Source organism: Rhea americana, unplaced genomic scaffold (genome assembly GCF_003343005.1).
Source record: "Rhea americana isolate MKP2758 unplaced genomic scaffold, rheAme1 scaffold_287, whole genome shotgun sequence".
In the NCBI taxonomy this organism is placed as follows: Eukaryota; Metazoa; Chordata; class Aves; order Rheiformes; family Rheidae; genus Rhea; species Rhea americana.
Window position 1 is genome coordinate 346,287 of NW_028186409.1, and position 21,066 is coordinate 367,352.

Here is a 21,066-nt window from a genome sequence, read left to right on the forward strand (position 1 = left end):
ATTTAATGGCTGCACTTGCCCTTTCCAACACCACGTTACCGTTGAGAGGCCCCGGTGAGCAATCGACCTCAAACCGGAGCTCATCAGTTAYGTGACAACCTTAATGACACCTTCTGGACTCAAAAACCTGCCTCATCTTCGAGTCACCTCGCTGTGCTCGGGCACCACCGATGAGCACGTGCTCAGGCAACAGTAATTAATTCTTAGCGGCAGCCTAATTTGGTGGACRTGCTGGTTGTCAGGGGCTTGCAGAAGATGGAAATAACGCTGACCTTTTCTCCCCGGGAAACTCAGCTAATTGAATGAATTCTTGCTCTCGTTAGGAAAAGGTCCGAGACGCGGTGCAAAGCAGCACGTTTGACACTTCTCTTTAGGTGACATCGAGCAGCCTCCTAAAGGTCAAGCTGCCTCTTGATGAGCCGATCCGAGATCAGACCTGAGCGAGCTTCTGAATGCAGAAGTGGTGGCTCCTGCTGGCCCGTACCACTCTGTGYTATTTATTTCTGCTCAAGGCCACTTCTTATTTTAAAGCTAACATTTGTCTCTTTGAAYGTTTAAGCTTTCCAAAAAGGTGAATCGAGCCTGCGTCATGGGGTTTTCGGGTGCTTTTTGATTGCCTTGGCTAAGTGTTGCCAACTAGTAAGGCAAAACATTAGCATATTTTAAAAGGAAATAGTATCCTCCTTTTGCAGGACTGGTTGAGGTTCATCCCATGTTGTTCTACAGTGGAATTTAAAAAAGACTTATATTTCGCAAGAATWGTTTAATGCATGGGAGGCCCTACTTCATTTAGCAAAAAAGGAAAGTAAAGCAGCAAGGATCATTTGACTCTCTAAGGATGGGTTTGGCATCACACAAGTTACTATCTAACCTAGGATATGTGAAGCTTCCTAGTTCCATCATCTTCATGATGGCTGGACTGGCTGGATTCATTCCAGATCCCAGGATGCTTTTTTGGGGGATAACGGAGGGCGTTATCCCAAACGTCCTGGTTCAATTCTCAGCAAGACTATTACACTCCAGCTCCCTTGATCCCTCCTGCAGTTCCTGGATGAATTCAATATCGTTCCCTCCACATCCTAAGCTATCACGTGTTTGTCCTGGGAATTTTAAATGCCTTTCTGTCTTTCCTCCTTGCAGAGGAAGCAGCGTGTCATCTGCCCATGATGAAGTGCTACACGTACACAYGTGGTTTGTTAATCAGCTAGTGAAAATGCTTTGGGCTGAAAAGTGCTCGAGAAAGGCAAGTTACTCTTAMATGCACCTTTCTTTTCTTTGACAGTCAAATTAAACTGTTAGCCAAATTAAATTGAGAACCAGTCCTTCCAAGGCAAACACAAAGTTTCACCTGCAAAAAGGATGCCCCAAGGCAGCCACGGCTGCACGGAGGAGACAGCCGCTTGCAACATCGCCGTAATGGGAAGAGATTGCAAAAGCTCGGCGAGGCTCTGCAGTCCGCACTAACCTTCCTGGGAAGCGCTGTAGCACTGCAGGGTCATCTTCTGCCTCCACACGTCCTAGATACCTCCGTGCAACTGCAGGACTGCCCCCCACCCCCCCGCCAGCRGTTTGCACGGTGGGGGCTGGCGGGACAGATCAGGACGCAGGAGAAATGCAAAGACTCTGCGAGCTTTGGGCAATCTGCTGCTCGGGGGTTTCTTGGGCTGCAAGTCATGTACAAATCCTTAACAGGATCTTCATTACTGTTCCTTCCACTCAGTTGGCTAATTGCTTTTTAAAGCCATTTAGTATTTCTGGCTTCTAAAACACCTCATTTCAGAGGCGCACAATAAAATTTGCATTGCTGGTTGCAAACCTGCTGCGTGTCAGTATTTATCAGTATTTTCTAATTCTGCTATTATGAGAAGTGAGCAGCGTCTCCCTCTTCACCACTTGTGCTTTTGTATCATGCCCACGGCAGCTCGGCCATCCAGACCCCAGGAGAGATGCCATCAAAGAAAATCTCTTCTCATATCTGCTGCTGCTGATCACTGCTTCTGCTCCCAGGACTTTTCCTATCTATTTCCTATCTAYAGATGGCCTCGACATTTGTTAGGGTTTTTCCCCTTCCATGTGGCATCGGCCATGAATTAAACAGATGCACCAACCATTGCTGGTTCCTTCTGTCTGTCCCTCCAAACTCAAAATACCTGGCAGTTCAAAGCCTGAAGATGTTTTCCATGGTGGAAATCCAAAGCAGCTCCACCAGCCACAACAGGGACCCTGCAGGTTTGCAGCCGCAAGCTGGGAGACGACAACCCATCTCCGCCCCCGGCGCCGGGCTGGCGGCYGCCACGTGCTTGAATTTGCATCTCTTGTACGTGAGGATGCCTGAAATTTCTGAAGAGCAGACACTAATTATATTAATATGCAGAAGTAAATTACAGTGACTGCTCCGTGTCTCTCCACAGCTGGCAAACTGAGCGCTCCGGGGGGGCTCGTGCTTGTTAATGCGCCACGTGCAGAGGCTGCACGGCTGGAGAGCAAGTYCCCCGGTTCGGGAGTTTGTGGAGAAAATGGCAGGGTGGGGTGGGGTGGGGGGAATGGCTGAACCTTGAGCTGGAGCATTGGCTTGCCCTTTAAAATTAAAAAAAAAAAAAARCTTTGCAAAAAGGTGTTGCAGTGAAGCAGCAGCAGCGCTCCACGGATACCCCTCTGGAGCACAGAGATGCTGCTCTAATCTGTTTTGCCTGGCACCAAATCCTAGGGGGCAGGGAAAACGAAAGAAACCATGGAAACGCGCTGAGTTTATGCCAGGATGAGTAAATTTGGATGAGACGAATTTTTGGAGCTGGCAGCAGCGGCCGCCAGCCACGCACCCCTGCCCAGGGCTACCCTGGCTCCCTCCACGGCCTCTCCGCAGAAGGTCGGCTGCAGGATCCCCAAAGTTATCAGGGCTTAGGAGCAGCGAGGAAACAGCCCAGGTTTGAGCCAGGAGCTGTGTCGTGCTCTTGGCTGCAAGGAGCGTATGGGGATAGCCGTGCCATGAATCCCTTGTACTGATGCCTGGAACTCCCCAAACATCTGGCARGTGCTGGAGATGCACCGTCAACATCTGGCAGGTGCTGGAGATGCTCCCCTTTAGGAAACCATCCTCGCTCCAGACCATAAAAGCCAGAGTAGGCAGAAGACCACACTGCTAACCTTCTCCCACTCTTCACCAGAGAAAAGTCGCTGGCTCTCACTACATGATCTTCTCTAAAATAYGAGCAGGCCAAAGCCGTGCACGCCGCTAAGGAGCGAGGCACATGCCCGTGTCGTCACAGGGCTCTGCAGACCTGTAGGACCCTCCTTGCAAGAGTCCCACCGTGAACTTGTCCCCACGGAAATGCAGCCAGCAGTCAGAGCTGGTTGGGAACTGCTGCYTGTTGCAGCGGGGATGGTGCTACTTTGATCTTTTCCCTTCTTCAGAGATGCAAGTGGGACCACAACGGCCCTTCTCAGAACGGTGAGCGGCASAAATGAGTCAGAACCTACTTCTAAAGCATCAATGCCTGTGTGAAGGCTACGATTCAATACTAAAGCCACCCTGATCCAATTTATCTGAATTCAATTTGGAAGGGAAAAGAGATCAGTTCAATTAAGGTGGTTTTAATTAAGAAGAAAAGCAACAGTGCGGAAATTTGATGCCAATGAAATCATCTGCCCCTCTGGCGTAGACATGCCACAGCTCACCTCACCAACATCATCTGGATAACGAGCCTCCAAAGCCGGGGGCTCACACAGCAGACACCACGGAGGCTGGTCCCTGAAATTGCCAACCCCTCTCCTTTCCATGCCCCAGGAGCTTTCACAAAACACAACCCTCAGGAAAGCGCCTTCCTCTAGCCACCCATGGCAGCTCACACCGATCTGCTCCTCTGGTTTTTGCCCTGTGGTGCTTTTGGAAGGCTGTGGCCACTATTTGGTTTCCAGAGTTGGGAACTAAGTAYGCAAGGTCCATAATGCCATTAAGAGATCCTACTGGGAAGCAAAAAATGCATCGCAGCCTTGGCTGGGTCTGACGCGCAAGGAAATGGGCTTTAGATCTTTTCTCCCTGTGACCCAGATCAGAAGTCTTGCTCACAACCCTTGCTTTCTATCAAGTTAAATTGTAGCAGCCCATAATACCATGAGATAGTCTCCTAAGTGGATTGAAGCCTCAAGCTTTAGAAATTTCATGCTTCTCTTTAGTGCAATTTTATAGCATATTTCTTATTCTTTTTTTTTTGATTCCACATGTTACTTGATTAATTGGTATGAAATGCTCATCTTTATCAAACAATTTCTGAAACACAAATGCAGAACTCTTTGATTGCATTTCTTATTTACAGCACTGTAGCCTGAGCGATTTCCAATTCACTGTGTCGGTATATTAGGTCACACCTTGGGGCCACTGCAGGAATATTAACCAGAAGCGGATTCCCTTTCCAATCAAATAGTCACTGCCATAAATTAGATTCTTTTGCTATATTTGATTGCATTTCTGCCRGTTTCGCTACAAAGTGCAATAAAACAAACACCTTCTGCATCCCGTCTTTTCATCATCTAAGACAACGMTCAGAAAAAGTGTAATTTGGGGGACTCTGCGGTATGTATGACAAGCTGCAACTTCTACCTGTGTTGCCCAGAATTTGCAGTTTGCCCCTTGGTTACTGCAAAGAGTTTCCCCCCTGGATAAACTTTTCAGTCCTGCATTTCTCCTTCATGTGAGATCGCTAACTTTTTTGATCGTGTCACGATTTCCATGGGGATGTCATGAATCTTGGAATATTTAAGGCTCTCTGTAAACCGCAAGGGYGATGTGAATACCTGAGAGTCACAGATGGTTTTTCCGTTGTTCTTCCATTTCTAGTACCCTCATGGTTAATCCAATATGCTAGAAAATACTATATGCTAGATTAGATAGAAATATGCTAGAGGTGAAAAACTTAGAAGAAAAAGAACTGATGTTCTTTTTCTTTTTATTGTGTTTTTTTTTCTTTTTAAATGAACCTCATGATTTTGACAGCCCTGACACAATATTTTTGCACGTCCAAAGACGGCAATGCTGCCTCGTACTGTGACATTCGCACACAGTCAAATACCCTTTCTWTGCACTGGAAAAATGAAGACAGAAGCAAACTATGCATGCTTGCTYTTCCAAAATTAGACTGCACATAAATTTAACATGTTCAAATAACGGTCTTGCATATGCATACAGTCAAGCGAAAGGTGTATTTTCTTAATACAAGCAACTTGTTAGACATGATATTTTAGCTTCCCAAGGTATTAATGGATGCTCAATAAAGGTCTTTTTAGAATGATAATAYACTTCATTTTGTTTGCTGAGTCGCTAACAATTAAATCACTTTTTGTATTACAAAGCACAGTGTGACATGGTGGCATCAGCTCCCCGAGCAGCTCTATCCCAGGATATGAACCAATACTTCTCTTCTTCGCCTTGCCTATTTGAATTGCAAAGAGGAGTTTAAAACAGAAAGTGGAGACCCCGAGGCACAGAGCCAGCAGCAGAACGATGCTTCGGAGTTTGAGCATCAGCTAATTGCACAAGGGGCTGCAAAGGAGACCATGCTTTGACGGCACCTCCAAATCTAGAGCTGAAAGTAAAGCCTCTGTGAGGCTAAATAGTAGGATTTTAGCCAAATTGCTTGGCTTCCCAGCATGGGGGAAYGGGAGGGGACGATCTAAAGAGTGTTGATGGTCCCTGTGTTCCACGATCTGGGAAGAGGAGGAGGGGGGACATTGGGCTTGGTGGACCTCGAGGTGCATGTCCCACGCTTGCCTGTGTGGCGCCTGYCAGAGCACCAAGGGCAGAGGGAAAGGGCACATATGCCACCCTGGCTGAGGTCCACTCAGTCAGCCAGGGTTTGGATGGTGGGGGAGTGAATCAAGGCCTGAAGGGCTCTCAGGGTTGCTGTTTCCTATAGAAAACCTTCTTGCAGTAAGAGCAACCACCACCATGATGGGCCAGGGAATGCAAGGGCTGGAAGCGATGGGACAGAGAAAGAAAGGTGGAAAGCCTGGCACTGCAGGAGGAAGGAAGAAAGCAAGTTGGAATGTAATCTAAACCCAGGATAATAAGGGTGCCATCTTAAGCAGACTTTGTATTTTCCACATGAAGACCTTGCAATGATGAAGGCTGGTTGGTGAGACAGGAGGATGGTGCAGAACAAATGTYGTGGCTGAGCTTGTAGCTTGCTGGGGTGGCTTGAAGAGCTGCTGGCTGCTCCAGAAGGACACGGGTTAACGTGGGACAACCAGTTCGCAAAAGAAATGATTTTAGCAGCCGCATCTGAGAGATGAGAGCTGGAGAAAAAAAGGCAGAAGAGAAATTTGATCCTGCAGAAGTCACTGCCTGAGAGGGCGAGGGGGCAGTAGTCTCTGTACAGTGCACATGCCTCCCTACAYTTCACTCCAGGTGTTTCATCAAGAAAAAATGGAAAAAGACTAAGGAAAAGCAGAATAAGTGATTATGGGGCTGGTGGGGCTGGCTTACAGGGGGAGACTAGGAGAGCAACTGGTGGCTTGCAGGACGGCTATGGGGGAGAAAGAGCAACAAAACCAGCCTGTAGAAATATGTGAATAGTTAAACACAAGGAGAAAATGGGACAGTTAGGTTATAACGGAGATATTAACTGAAAAAAAATAAAAGCCCCTCTGAAGCCAAGAGTTCTTCAGTYAAGCACAGACCAATTTGGTAAGGAAAAACCCTACCTACCTCAGCATTCCTGTGATGCCTAGCAGGGATGGCCCCAAACCCTGGGAGAAACCCCGAAACCCTTCCATCYGGAGGTGCCCCCAAGGTTTGCCCATCCCGCTGCTGGTCACCGCACACCACCTTGGCCCTGCARTGCAAAATCTTGTGCCGCGTTCGCTCCCATCCCTCTCCATAGTGAGGGYTGAAGTTCATTCTTAAGCAAAGTCTTGGAGCCAAATCTTTTTGTATAGTCCCAGTGGCAGCAGGTGAGGAGATTTAATTCCAAACACATTTACATTATTATGCAAATATTTGGAAATCATCAACTYCTTCACTTACCTGCGCAGATCTAAGATAAGTGTTTCCATGGGAATAGCAACTATTAACCACTACATTTAATATTTTTATTCTAGTAGTGTCTAGAGGGCCCAAAAAACATTGAAGACAGCTTGTACAAGGCACTGTTCAAGTGCAGAGGATGGAAAAGTCTCTTGCTGATAGGCAAAGATTCATGTTTTAGGAGCTCCAAAGAGCTTTCAGTTCTRTTTGGAGCTGTAAACACAAGCCAAAGCCACAGGCAGCAAGTCCAAGAGCTCTTTCCACAGCCTTTAACCATACTAAGAGTCCAATTTAAAGCCTTCCTTTGAATCCTGTCAGATTCACGGTCAGGTGGAGACCTCTTTTGCTATCTTTATCCTGCCCACTCAACAACAACTCAGTTCYTAGAACATCAGAAAGCTTCTGTATGCCTCTGGTCTTCAGAAAGATGAAGAGAGGCACATGCAAACTGCACAAACTTCAGATACATTTCTGTGAGATCAACAGCGGTGGTCACAGCAGAACACTATGGGGGGCACCAGAAATTCAAAAGGGTTTATTGCCCCCTTCCACATTTGATCAAAAGTCAAGTCTGGCCTCAAAACCACCCTAAAAAGCCACAATAGTAATAACAATTAAAAAAGCAGCACTTGTGAGGGGTTTTTTCCCCTCCCTTTCTGCTGCCCAAGTCCTCAACCACAGCCAGGTTTTATCTTCAAGCATCTCTGCAAGCCACTGGACTAGAAACTTGCCTGAAAAGAGCACTCGGATGTGATCCTACCAAACACCAAAGCCTGAAAGACTCCCTTCCTGGTACTGCAGGAACAGAAAAGCAAAGCTTTACGGGCAGTACATTTCTAGACAGGATTCTCCTAAAGCACTTGTAAAAGTTAGCTAGGGAAAGCAGCTCTCCTGGAAGAACAGCACAACTCGTGACACAGCAGCCATCTCCCCACTGGAAACCTTGCGGGGATCCAGAACTGCTCCACCCYGGAGTGGATAATGAGGCTTTTTCCTTCATCCAGTGGCTCCCCCAAGGCATTAAATGATAAAACATCARAGGTGGAAATTGCACTGCACCTTCTCACTCTTTTTGTGCGAGCCTCTGTTTTGCCTTCGAAAGGACGGAGGCTTTGGACAAACCGACAAGTCAAAAACAATCAGCTAAAATCACCATCTCCTCCCCCTCAGCAGGGCCACAGCGGGCTGCCTTTGCGTACTAGCTAAAAACTGTAAGGCAAAGATTTTTGCTATAAAAGCCTGTGCAATCTTAAATGACTGCTGGGACTGCGGGAATGTGTTTAAATAATAACAATAGAAAAGGCCACAAATAAACTCTAAGTTTCGAACGAACGCAACCAACTCTCCTGTTTGCCGTTGAACAGAAGGTTTGAACCGTGCTTCAGTGGGTTAATTCAAACGTGGGGCCAGGGCAAAGGGATGCAAACTTTTGAATGACATTTTTGCCCTTCTGCCTTTCCTAACATTTAAAAAACAAACACAGATAACCTCGTTCAGAAAAAATCCCAATGCAATGCCCCCCGCCCCTTGCTAACAACTGCCAGGGAAACAGAGCGGCTGTCTTTCTCAGGAGGTCCAGCAGAGGCAATTTTTCCAACATTATCTTGGCATGTTTTATTTAAAACGTGAATGCAGGCCTGCAAAAACGGCAGCCACAAAACGCAGCACACAACCACAGCCTTGCTGAAAGGCACCTTCCTCCCTTTGCACCGGGATAGAGGGGCTCAAACCCAGCCCGTCGGTGCTGCAGGAGATGCCTGAAGCGGCCAAGTGCAAAGGGGTCCAGCCCCAACGTTACAAGTGCCACAAGCAGAACCCGTGGACCACACCAGCAGGCTGGGCAGCACTAACCCGAGCAACAAGGAGGAGAGGAGGAAAACACCCATGTAAGCTGGATGCCCATCTTGAATGCGACCTCCCAGAGACACCCTTCTAGGGAAGAGGGAACAGCTGGAGCATCCAAAGCAAACACCACACCACTYGTCTCCTGCAAAGAGCCACCTAGCTCCAGGACAGGAGATGGGCCTCCTATTTGATGCCCCAGATTCACGGTTCACATGCTGGTCCCTGCAGCCAGGTGACATTGAGGAGCAGATCCAAGTCATGCTGGGGTGTGCTGGGACAGAGGTTCTCTGGGGAGGAACAGGGCCAACCACCAGGTGCAGAAATACTTCAGCCATCCCAAAAAGGAGCACTGACYCCAAGGTAGGGCACCAGCATGGACAACAGACGCATGAACCAGCTGAGGAGAAGGGAGGGCTTCCAGCTAATTGTCCATCTCCAACCCTTGAGTTGGAGGAGTTCAATTTGGAAAAGCAACTTGTTTCTCTAYCAATCAGGTTCCTCTTGCAGCTTTCAAGAACTACGAGATTTAAACGTGGGCCAGAAGGCAAAGCTGGGGATGGGGAGGATGGGAAAGGGAGAAAGGCCCATACCATCTTTCCAAAAAACTGGTACACGCATGTTTGCAGGATGAAAGAGAAGATCTTACCTGTTTCTCCCCATATTGGTAAATATTCATCTTGCTGTATGTCTAGCATAATTTCCAGTCCATTGCCTGTCCCACCCTTAACTGTGGTAAGAAGAGGCCGTCCTTCTTCTCCTGAGTTAAACATGTAGCATTTCCCATATTTTGTAAACACCTGAGAGGAAAGAAAAGAGAAAATGCCATATAACACACACATCTTCCCACCTGGACGCAAGCAGAGTGCTGAAAAAYGGCCCTGCGCTACAGCTCGAAGGGCACATTGGAAGACAAATCTAACCCAGTTTAATAATTTAGCGTATTGTGGTCTCCATACAGAAAATAAGGAATGTGAGGGAGGAAGGGAAGGCTGTTTTGGAGCAGTGAACAAATGTCTTCAGCAGCAGTTTGCCTGTTTCCCATCGAGCCAGCTCTCCGAGAAACGATCATACATAAAAGTGCATGAGCTTGTGCTGAAATATAACTCGGTTCCCTTGTTTTGTGCGAGCTGTCTTGGTCCAGCACCGCTGTGTGCTCCTGCCTGCGGGGCTAGAGGGGGAACATTCCTCCCCAGGCCCAGAAAAATGCAACTGCCTGCGCTGAAGCCCATGCTTATGCCATGATAAATTGTGCTATCAGCTGCCCCACGTGCTGCTGGCAGGGAAATCTGTGACTCTCTGTGCCGCTTTCTGATGCCCCTTGCAAGGCCCCTTACAAGCCAGAAATAAGCCCCTTAAGCAGTATGGAAGATAAGCAGATCCAGAAAACAAAGAGCTTTGTTGATACCAAGGCACCATCCAACTGGAGACMCTCTAAGGAGTTAATTCAACGGCTCTGAGCACCACAACCTGTGGGCATTGCTCACGTCTACTGCTTTCCATCCAATGTGAAGGATGTCTGCACTTCCCCCAACACCAAAATGCAATATCCTGTTTATTCCTTGTGCTACCATTCACCTGGAAAATAAATACAATTTAAAAATGCTTCGGTGAATGAGGAAAGACTTCCTCAATCACTTCTGCTCTTTCTCTAGTTTCGTTTTGGCCCCTATCCTGAATGAAACTCTGGAAAAAGCCTAGATAGGAGCTGTCAGGGCAATGACAGCTCTGCAAAGCAGGGCTTGCATGGGTTTCGAACCGTGGGGACTCTTAGTGGGGTGGCAGAGATGTGACATCTTTGATCTTGGGGGGATTGATGGTCTCAAATGTTGACAAGTCCTGCATTCGGTCTTTCCCCAAATCTCTAGAGCATCTTAAAAAAMCCCCAGACTAAAAAAAGTCTTGCACTCAGATCATCAGATGTACAAATTTTTAAGATCTTTTCCCCAGAGTAACAGAAGCTTAAAAAAGAAGGTTGAAATGCTCAGAGGATCACATGGGTCAGCAGTTGGGGCTCTGAAACAGCTCACTAACTCCTGCAGGCTTAAACTGCTGAGACTTGCCAACATCATGTCGATGGGGATTTGGCTGGCTGCAGGTTTAGGCTCCAAGCCATACAGAAACATCCCAACATTATGACTACCAAAAGGTGTCAGTGTAAAACAGGGAGCGCAAGATGTCTTCTGCTCGCTCCGTTATCTCACCGTTTTGCAAAGTCTGGTTGCCAACTAGCAAAGAGTCTGCAAATACCACTAATGAATATTCAGAGCAAAGAGAGCCCAACTACAAGCTGCACACTGGCCGTAGCCCCATCTAACATCTTGTACGAGCTAATGTGGTTGCTGAGCTCATATGACCCCACGATGATTCATAAAGCCAACCGAAATCTGGAGCCATCGGCAATTTATTCTCATCAAATATTGACGCATGCCTTATAATCATAGCATCGGGAAAGCAGGTGGAAAAGCTACACTGGGACATAAAATCATATTCAAGTTAAAAGCTCCAATTGGAGCAAAAGCGATGTAGAGAATACGAAGTGCTCGCAGGAAAAAAATATGCCCTTTCAAAAAGATTTTATCCAAGTGAAAATCCCTTTTTAATGCTCGAATGACCTATTAAACCATTCAAGCTGGAAAGATAATCTGAACAACAGTAAGCCTGTGTTAGCAGCCAGTGCCCATGGATAGGTTTAGCCAGATATGCTTCGAAGGCAGAAGTAAAAATTTTCTAATTAGGGTAGTTTAAAATACAGCAAGAAGAAAACCTGTATTAGTGAAAATCATGGGAAAACAAGCAAGCTTATACAGTATGCAACAGCATACTGTAAATGCTGAATAAGCTGCTGATGCACCAAGGCCAGTTTTTAGCCAAATAAATCCAGGCAATTTTACAGGKTTTTTTTATATTGCCCTTTGCAGCTGTAAAATTTCAGAGTGTAAAATCTCCGTTAAGGGTATGTTTGTCCATCAAACAAGATGTAAAATGACAGGGGCCTGGGGCCCACTTAGACAGCATTTCTGGGACCTCCCACCCCAGAAAATAAACCAGATAGTGAAATGAAAAGGAAGAGACCTTCCTCCATCTCCTCCCGTCCATCCTAAGCAAGCAAACACCAAGGTCTGTGAAAGGCTGCTGGCAACTGCCAAGAGCCTGCCCGTCCACATGTGGCCTTGGCAGATGTCTTTCCTGCACAGCATGAAAAGATGAGAAACCTCAACAGCTACCCACAGTCCAGCATGTGCCTAATTACATACGGATGAAATGCAACTGCTTCCCTATCCCATATCTGTTCCTGGTGAGCTCAAGGGACCATCTGAGGCGCAGTTTAAATCCAGCTGCTTGGGGCCATCATCTACACCTCTTCAAGGACTCCACAAGGAGACTTTTCCAAAGAAGCCCAGTCTTATTTTCTGCTGCTCTTCGGACACCAGACATCAAACACCAACCTTCACTAAGGCTTTTGATGTATATCCAGCCTTGCAGATCAGGTGGTACAAAGTATGTGGCTTTGTACAGCCAGATACTGCACCAGAACAACGATCATGATATGGTGAAGACCATGAACTCTTGGCCTAATGAGGAACCTGCTGAAGTATCAAGAGCTAGCAAATRGTATGGAAATTTTCAGGTAGAGTCAACGCAAGGCTTAGCGGCTTGGCAAAGAACCAGCATGAAAAAGCAGCAGGAAAGAGTCCAGCTCAAGAGACCAAACAAGGGATAACACAGGGAATGCCTATATCAGCAAATAGCATGGATCAGGAGACTTAYAGAGAAAAACAGCTGGCCATGAGGACCTGACACCACACTTATCTCAGGGCTTTTTATCCTTTTGGACCAGCTCTAGCCTGCTCCCATGGACTGGGTGCATACTTGGGCTGGAGCACATCTTCTGGCTAAGTTTCATCGCCAGGAAACCCAGCCCATGCGCTCCAAGCCTGCTCCTCAAAGCAAATCAAACTACGGTAAGTGAGGCCATCTGCGAGATTCACTTCAAAAGCATACTCCTGATCCAACCAAAACATGCATCCGCAGGGAATGAGAGGCAGCCACTTGCTTCCCACTCCCACCACTCACATCTCTAAAAGAGCACGAGAGAGAAGTGAAAACCAAAGAGAATAAAGCAAGGATGGAGAAATAAGAGCCTTTCCYTGCAGGACAAGGTTGCTAATGGGGATCCTTTGGGAAGGCAGCGCTAAGCCATGGATGACAGAGCAGCGTTAGCGCTGGAGCGGCAACCAGGGATGCCTTCAGGCAATCTTCTGCAAGGCTTAGCTCTGTTCCCAGGCAGAAAGGAATCACAAATACGTGAAACAAAAAAATAGGGTWCAGTGGATTCTCTCTCCTCCTACTTGCCTTGTTTAGGTTCTGTGATAATATGCCAAGGATTTGGAAGGATTTAGACCATTATCAAATTATTAGGATCAAAGAACGTAGCTGTYTGGAAAGGGAAACCCAGTATTTATCAACTGCCATAGTACAACCGAGACAGTAAACGCAAGGCACAACAGAATGGCTTAACCGCAACACATTTGTTTTAGAGGAAAGTAGCACTTTTTGTTGTTATTAATCTTCTAACTTGAAATACAAATATGGTTCAGCGCAAACCAGGAAAAAAAAACAGAAACATCTACCTTGAGAATAACCTACAAAATTTCCCGATTTTTTTCTCTGATGGATCGCTAGTTGCTTTTGACAGCTCATCTGAAAATCTATGTTTAAGTGCAAAGGCAAACATGTTTTTAAATTTGTGAAACAGTGTTTGAATGACACAACGATCCCTGCTTTAGCGCCTAAAGGAAAAAAATGCGTTTCCTGTGAAATTAGAAAGCAGAGTGCAAGTATCTCAAATACACTTGATGCACAAAGCAGAAGACAGCACCTTAAAAAGCTCAGAGCGACAGATGTATATCCTGCTGCGTGTCAAACCAACAGTCCAAAAAAAKCCTGATATTCAAAACGCGACTGAGCCTGACTGTTCAGAGTCAGCGTACACAGAACGAGAGTATGTGCTGATAAATTATGCTTTCAATATGGAGCAAAATGATGGTAAAAGCAAGTAATTGAAGCCTGTAAATTATTTTTCAAAATCCAGACAAAGATGCAGACTAGAGCTCACTGACAAGGCAAGACACTATTTGTTTGATTAAGGTGCTAACCACTGAAAAGCAAGCAAATTAGCATCCTTCACAATCATTTCCTTCACAATTGAGGGTTGCAAAGATTTAGAGACATGTATCTCAYCAAGCTGCTTCCATCAGCGTCATGGAGAACAAAGCAGAAAGGAAAACGAAGGAGCTTTCCAGAGCTAGATGAGGGAGACACTTTCCAAAAAAAGAGCAAAATCCACTCGGTGCTGGGAACAGGGATCAGTTCACCTCCCCCTGATAGCATAGATCCTTGGGAAAACCAYGGTGCTATCCACCTTGAGACCATTCTCCGACACTTTGGAGATGTACTGCACGAATGGAGCTGGTTGTGGACGAGGAGACAAAGTTGATCTGGATAAAGTAGCACCGACTTTGGGTCACTGCAACAGGAGGACTCAAACAGCAGACTGTCTTCAGGAGAAGGTTGCTTATGGCTTTCTGTCTAGCAAGGAGAAGGTGCTCRTTTGCTGGACGAGGTGAGGAACAAGAGGCGTGCTGTATAACAATGCCCTGCTCTTCTAGGTAGTAATTTCTCTCTTCCCCAGCATCTCCATACTTAGAAGCATCTCCACTTGGAGATTTTTCTGCAGAATTTCATGGTCATTTAGTTTCTACATAGGCCATTTTCCTCTCTGTGAGCCAAACTCCATTTCCTCTGGCCCATCGCAACCAAGGGCCCCACGGTGCTGAGGACCTTTCTCTTTATAAGGAGACCATGAGGTGTAACAGGGCGCTCTAATAACCATCCTCTGTAGTCTCAATCCTCTATTTGAGGCTTTCCCCCAAACGATGTGCTACAGCTGAAAGTAAGTCACCGAGAGGCTCTGAGGAGGAGATCACTAGGATGGAGATGGGGTTGCGCAGGAATCCACAAGAGCTGACAAGAAAGAATCCAGTTCAGGAGAAAAGAYGACGCTGTTTCTGAGCTTCTCATGCACACACAATATATTTCCACACCTTGTAGCTCCCAGCTCTCTCCATGGCACTTACTGAGCAGGCAGTGGCATCGAGCCATGTCATTATTTCACTCGAGGTGCTAGGAACAGCACGGTCCAGTTGGCTCAATACAAGTGCATCATGAAGGTCCATTTGTTCACACTCTAGCAGGAGGGGGCTGTACCTCATTTAAAAGGAACTGATAGCTGCGAACAGCAAATCACAGTTGATATCTGTGATAAACAGGTTTCTGAAGCATCAAATCCCAAGAGGATCGCTTTCCAAAGGAGAACAAGACAGCAGTGACAGCTTGGTAAGAAGATAACTCATACCTAACTGGCAGAAAGGACTTCTTCTCCCTCTCAGTTTTAAGAGCAGAGGGAAACCAAATCCTTATCCCAAGCAGAGACAAAATTTTTGTTTTGAAAATTGGAAAGGTGAAAGAATTACATTAGAGACTTTATAGCTGCTCTAAATTTCTGCATGGAGAGTCTCCAATACTACAACAAGAGATAGTAAATACTTGGTAGATAGAAGGAGAGGCTAACAGGTGATAGAGGTAAAATTGGCCAAATTATCTATTAAAAAGCAACAGGACTACATGTTTTTTTTGCCTCCCCAGGGCACACAAATGTTGCTCCAGACAACAGGCCAAAGCCACAAAGGTGACGCAACATCCCACATCAATACTTTCCTCGGCTCATTCCTACAGCAGGATGCACAAACCCAAGAGGCAGCACTATATCTGATGTAAGATATGGGAAAAACATCAGGATTCATGACACCCAGCTGATAGAGTACCAAAGCTGAAAGGTAAATTTGTGTCTGAAATCCCCACTTTGTTCAGCTCTGGCCATTCTGCTGACCTGGATGTACTTCTAGCCCAGTGTCCTCCTGAATGGTGGTCCCAAAGGTCCTCGCGGGCAGTTTGGCCCCTCTGTGCTCACCTGATGCTGGCTCGCAGCATGCAGGGAACCTGCCYGAGAGCAGTGGTTGCTTCTAGGAAGATGCTTTGGAGCACCCCAACGCACACACGCAGCAAGCGCAGCACCTACGGCAGTGCGCGGCATCAGAAGCCAAGGCAGTAACAGCCCAGCTACTTAGAGAATCATGCTGTAAACTAGGATCTTAGAGTAATGCCTTAGAGCTGGGGCCCAGTGATCTACAGCGACGTATTCAGGGAGCTCTTGAGGGTGCCAGGAGACYGGCAGGACAGAGGAGATGAAAGACTAGCCAGCCTTTGGGGTGCTCTCGTGAGACAGCCATGGGAGAGGACTTTTTGAAACGCAAACTCCCCACTCAGCTATGCACAGGGAAGTTGACCTATCTGGGACTCGCAAAAACACCAGGGGTGTATGAAAAACTGCAGACCTCAGGATTCAAAAGGTGATTTGACTGGCCACCTCAAGAGATTGTAATGCAAGGCACTGCTCTTTCAAACATCAGCATAAACCAGGAGGCAAAATGTATCCAGACAGCATATTTTGGTAACTTCTTCCCTGCAAAGAGTCGCCATGGGTTGCTCTTTAAATCTCTGCTTGTTTTGTATTATYGGAAACCTGGCACACAAGTAAGTCAGACAAGCAAAATATTATCCATCCTTCACATTGTCAGGTTTAATCCTGCAACGGAGAAGAGCGATGGGGCTGGAGCTGTGGAAAGCAGAGCCGTAAAAGTCGTCAGAGACATGTTTACAAGGCTAGGGTTTTCCTTTCGGCCTCCGAGATTGAAATATCCCAGTGGGGCATGTCAAGCAACTCCGCAAGGCAAGACAGCGAGATGTTTCGATGCAATCAGTTCGATGTCTGCCCACACCCCTCTGGGCACTGTTGCCATACAACAGTGCAGAAAGAGCAGGGATGTCATCTCTGGTTTTATACAAGTTTGCTGTTTTTAAAGAAGAACTCATCGAGGGCCCAAGATTCAGCCYGAGGCTGAATCTTATGCTGGCTTTAATACTATTTCTTCTATAAACTAGAAGCAGCCAGTGTGCCAAATGTAATAGTCTGCCATTGCAGACAAGCTGCTACATAACACACAGCACGCCTAATACACGACGCTCTGCCTTCCAAACCAGTTGTCTTGCCACTGGGCAGGACCAGCTGTATTCGTAATTTATTTAATTTACAAGATGGCATTAAACGCGGCCAGCGGATGAAAATTCATACCCCTATATTCTACCCTTTGAGAGCAGTTAAACACCAGCAGCACGAACAGGGATGCCTGAAAGGGTGGTGCATTTAATTCACTAAGAGACACTGCCATTCCCTTTATATTTGTGCAACCAGCCACTCCCTGTAATGGCATATTGGTGCAAGCGTGTGTTTGAATGGTGAGTACTTACGGAGGGTCCTTATAGCTGGCATAAATCACCTCCACAGCTATCATTGCAATTTAGCACTGGTTGAGTGGATATTTAAAAAGAAATATAGCACTAATATTCTGGCAGCAAATGAATAAACTATAATGGTGAGGCTCCAAACATTTGAGAATTATACTGGCCCATAAACTAGGAAACTGCTGCCCTCTCTCTGATCTCCATCAAGGATTAATTACTTTCACCCGTAACAAACTGATGGCAGAATGCTGTGACAGGTGCTTCATCCCACCAGACTGTGATTTATTAGGAGGAGGGAACAATATCTACCTGCTCCCACAGAGGTTCAACTTCCATGTGAACACAAATTCACTTGCAAATATCTTTTAAATTTAATTTCCCAAGATTTGGGTTGCAGAGTATCATTGACTGCTCCTCCCCTGCAGAACGCCATCTACCATGAGTTTTTGGCTCTCTTTAAACGCTGTATTCCCTTCTTACAAAAGCTTTCTTAGCTTATGAAAATCAATGCCCTGGCACAACCGTGATACCATTCACCAGCTCCATATATCCCTCAGCGTTTGCTCTGTCTGCAGCTAAACAGCCCGTACAGGGGTGAAATGAGGTCAGTGGCCCAAGACATGTCAGGCTGGGACAGTGATATTGCCAGACTACAGGAAAAATCTGGAACATGCCCTAAGGAAAGAGCAGATGGTGTGGAAAGAGGGGAAGGGCTGGTGACTCAGTGTGTTGCACTCCTCCTTGGAGGACCAACATCTCAGCAACGCTGCTGCCTCCACCAGGAGCCACCTTCAGATGAGCTCTGAGCATCCCAGCAGGAGGAGCCTCTTAACAGGTGCCAGCACACAGCTTGAGGGCCAGGATTCATACAGATTATAATTACAATCTGTTCTCCTAAACTCACTCCCTTGAWTTATCTAATGAATTGTTCTTCACTACCCTTGCTAAATTCCCTACCAAGCAGCAGTGCAACTAGGTCTCCAGCTGCAGCTCTAGGAATGAGGTGCACTTTATTACAAACAATATTGCTGTGGGGGCTCTGCCAAAAATGCCAGGAGAGCATCCAACRGGATCCCATGGAGCCCTCCAGCACTCATCCATGCAATGGCACTCATGTGAGCACTAAATGATGTTAGCAAAGAGAGYGGACAAAACATTTTGATTTGCGATGTCAGCAAGAAGTCTAAACCCCTCCAGCTACAGAAGGATACCACACATCAGAAGGAATTCTCCAGAAAATGCTAACTGCCCATCTCTAAACCTCCAAAGCACCTTTAAACCATCAAGCAGCACCCCAAGGCCAAAGCGGAGATCCTGAAACGTGCATGAGCTGGTCAGTGCTCATCCTGGGTAAGTGTGGCTAGAGATTGCTGGACTGTGGCCTTCAACCCCTYCAGCAACCCTCATGAGATACTGAGAATCAGCACGACGGTTCCCTCCCGGTGGATGCCAGAAATATTTGCTACCAACTATACAAGTTGCCTGCTATTTGGAGTTTTTTATGTCATTCTTTGCCTAGAAAGCCCAGCGTCCCTGCAGAGCCGGCACAGAAGAGAAGTGCCTGCTGCACGAAAAGGACAAACAGCTCCATATACTCCCAGCAGGAGAAAACTTCATCTCATGCCTTTTCCAAAGGAAAAATAGCAACTGCTCCCTCATCCTTGTGCAGAGAAGATAAGTACCAACTGTCCCACCAAAAACTGTTTCTCTATTTCCAGCAAGGCTTAAAAACCCAGGCGGCTTTTACTGCTTGCAGCCCAGAGTGTTCACAACTTCTGCTTGAAATGAAGTATTTGGGGCATGAGAAAAGCAAGCTTTATCCTCAAGCAGCACAGGGATCAGCGTGGAGTCAGGGATTGTCACGGCTGAGATCGTGTGGTCAGGTGACAATTTTGTTTCCTGCACGGCTTCATGCATCTCGTGCACAGAGTGATTTGCATGGCAGGTTTTAGCTGGCATCAGGCATGTAATTAAGCCGCAATTCAGAGCATCGGTATTTAGGCTCTCAAGTTCCCTCTACAGTCAATTGAGAAAGATGCTTCCATAATGCACTTCAGAGCACTTTACTTAGAGATGCTCAGAGTTAGCAGAAATGCTCTTTTTGGCTGTTGTGAGGACTCTATCATTGGGAAGAGCAAACTCYGGAGCAGCTTTGAGCACCGCATGTTTCTCGCACATCCACCAGCAGTGCACACACCACTCAGCGATGCCCCAGCACTCTCCAGTGCAGAAAGTCCCAAGCACCCTGGAGCAAACAAAGCTGTTCCCCATTACTCGTTCTCTTGATGTCTGCACGGTGGCGAGTTCAGTTTTGAGGACTCCCTTTGGGCAGCACAGGTAACCCTGATGTGCCTTATCTCCTATGGAAAAATGAAGTCTACAGATAGGTAAAATAGGGATATCAGCAGTGTCTTACTCCATAAGAGCATGTGACACGTGCATTCAAGCCCATGAGGTGCTTTGACTGTCTGCTGGGGACCCGGAACATCTCACCCAGTCCTTCTTTGCATCCCTGCTTCCCATCACACGGATGTATGCAAAAATGCAAAGAAACAACAGCGTCAGGGCTGTTAATGCAATCAGCCATTAGCTGATTGACCCATGCTACGTTCCCATGGCTCCGCTCAGCTCCCCTATAACCTTCTCCCCCACTTCGGCCAAAACAGCCTACAAAACCCTGGAGTCCTCAGAATTGCTGCCCTTCAAGCAGAAAATGCTCCTCAGCTGTCCTACATACCGAATCTTCTGGTTCTTGTCTCCCTGAACACCACTGGAGCACCCCCCCCCAGCTGCCCTGTGCCACACAGACCATACAAGAAACCCATCACATCTTCTACACATCTTAAAGGAGTTGACATTATTAGAAGAGCAGGAGCTGAAAACMAGTTAAAAAAAAATAGATTTGCTTCTTGCCAGACAGGATCAGAACAAAAGCATCTGAAGTCTGAATAGCTTCCTACTAACAAATCCATCATCTGAAAGCCTGCGCTGAAGCCACCTCAGAAATTTCTCAGGCCCATCTGTTATATAAAATAATACACCAGTGATGGCAGTTTATCTCTCAGACCCCGCAATGGAATTTCAGCTCTTAATCACATTTAGCTATTCTGCGCATTKCTGTACAGAAGATCCGCAGGTGGCCACACTGCCTGCAGTGACTGGTGTTCTTCTCAAGCCCGAACCATGCGTTACGCTAATCCAGTGTTTCATCATTCACAGATCCTGCAAACGAAGGAGTGTTACTTAGAATAAGACGCCAGCAGGTCTGTTCCCAGTCAGTGCTAAGTTATTCCCAATGACAGCTCCAAAACGAATGGTTCCCTTTCTGCAGAGAAAATAAGAATAGCTAAAGCGGATTTCATCTCACTTAAGTTTGGGCCTCTATAACATGTGGACCCAAACGCAGCTCCTGAGGCTCCTTCTGCAACCAGTGGAAGGGGAGAGCAGCTCTTCATAGCTCCTTTTTTATGGCAAGGTAAAAAAAAAAAAAAAAAAGAAAAAATCCCATATGTGAAATTTAAAGCAAAATTTACTGCCAGGAGAGAGTTAGCAACCATAGCCCAGCTTGCTCAGTTGACTGTCTAAAGGCAGCCAACTCCTTTTGCTATTTTTCCTGCTTTTAGCTCGGCAGAGCCAGCGCAGCAGGGGGGCAATGACAGCATTGCTTTCTGGCCCACGTTTCAGCCGCAGAACAGTCATCTAGGGATCCAACYGCGTTTTTGTATTATCATTACTGCCGAGGACACGACAAATTCAACTTTCTGATTCCAGAGTAAATTGGC

General features: G+C 46.6%; 1 protein-coding gene across 1 annotated transcript in view; it reads right to left on the reverse strand.

The window, feature by feature from the left end:
• The window catches only part of LOC146593633 (acid-sensing ion channel 2-like), a gene marked incomplete at its 5' end in the record, with an annotated part of 93,677 nt that overhangs the window by 37,895 nt on the left and 34,716 nt on the right, over window positions 1-21,066 (reverse strand). Inside the window, one exon of the mRNA XM_085308943.1 lies at window positions 9,510-9,660. Within this exon, the coding sequence (XP_085165069.1) occupies window positions 9,510-9,660 (151 nt within the window). The remainder of the gene's footprint in view (window positions 1-9,509; window positions 9,661-21,066) is intronic.